The 926-nt window shown below is 38.8% G+C and overlaps 1 protein-coding gene across 1 annotated transcript; it reads left to right on the forward strand.

Moving 5' to 3' along the window:
- Window positions 1-3: 3 nt before the first annotated feature.
- On the forward strand, window positions 4-776 carry LOC109506894 (trafficking protein particle complex subunit 4; the record flags this gene model as incomplete). Its single annotated transcript, XM_019855909.1, has 4 exons — window positions 4-62; window positions 137-240; window positions 334-460; window positions 566-776. Coding segments are annotated over 4 exons (369 nt in total), but the record flags the coding sequence as incomplete, so codon positions are not given.
- Window positions 777-926: the final 150 nt, after the last annotated feature.

A 926-nucleotide genomic window follows, 5' to 3' on the forward strand; every position in this document is an offset into this window, starting at 1 on the left:
CGATTCGGACGGGCTCGACTCAGCTCCAATGAGAAGCTGATGTTGGCGTCTATGTTTCATTCGTAAGTCAGATTCAGTACATCTGGTTTCATTCCTAATTCTCTCGCACATTTGCAGCATCTTTTGTTTTCCCCAGGTTGTTTGCTATCGGATCACAGCTGTCTCCAGAGCCTGGAAGTTCAGGGATTGAGATGCTGGAAACGGACGTGTTTAAACTCCACTGTTTCCAGACTCTTACAGGTGGCGTATGAAGCTAATTTGCTCCCAGTTTAAAAAAAAAAAAAAAATGCCAGATGACCACCTGTATAAAATGTAACTTTTGTGTCCTCTCAGGAATAAAATTCATAGTGCTGGCAGACCCGCGACAAGCCAGCATTGATGCTCTCCTCAGGAAAATATATGAGATCTATGCAGATTTTGCTCTAAAGAATCCATTCTACTCACTCGAGATGCCTATCAGGTACACATGGTCACCTTTAACCTTACGCTCCAATCCAATCTGGAATTTTAAGTGTATTTTACCCCTTGTGGCCAAGTTTATTATGTTTGAATTTTCTATTTCCAGATGTGAACTATTTGATCAGAACTTAAAAAGCGCCCTGGAGATTGCAGAGAAGGCTGGCAACTTTGGAGCTGGGTCATGAAGCAGAAAATAATCATTTTTTAGTTCTTGTTCATTTATAAAAAAATTTTGCTGTGTCCCAGTGACAATACAATGACTACACTGTATATACTTCTTGTTTTGTAAATACTATTAAACTCAAATAATATTTCAAGTGACACGATTGTTTGCAAGGTAGCTCATAAGAACATTGAAAATGGTTGACTCTTCAGAGTAGGTTCATGTCATTAAGAGGCTACTTGAGGAGATATGTTTCGAGAAAAACCTCCAAAATTGAACACCAGTAAATTAAATGTAAAAATGG

The sequence above is a fragment of the Hippocampus comes genome, unplaced genomic scaffold (assembly GCF_001891065.2).
Source record: "Hippocampus comes isolate QL1 unplaced genomic scaffold, H_comes_QL1_v1.1 scaffold2375, whole genome shotgun sequence".
Taxonomy (NCBI): domain Eukaryota; kingdom Metazoa; phylum Chordata; class Actinopteri; order Syngnathiformes; family Syngnathidae; genus Hippocampus; species Hippocampus comes.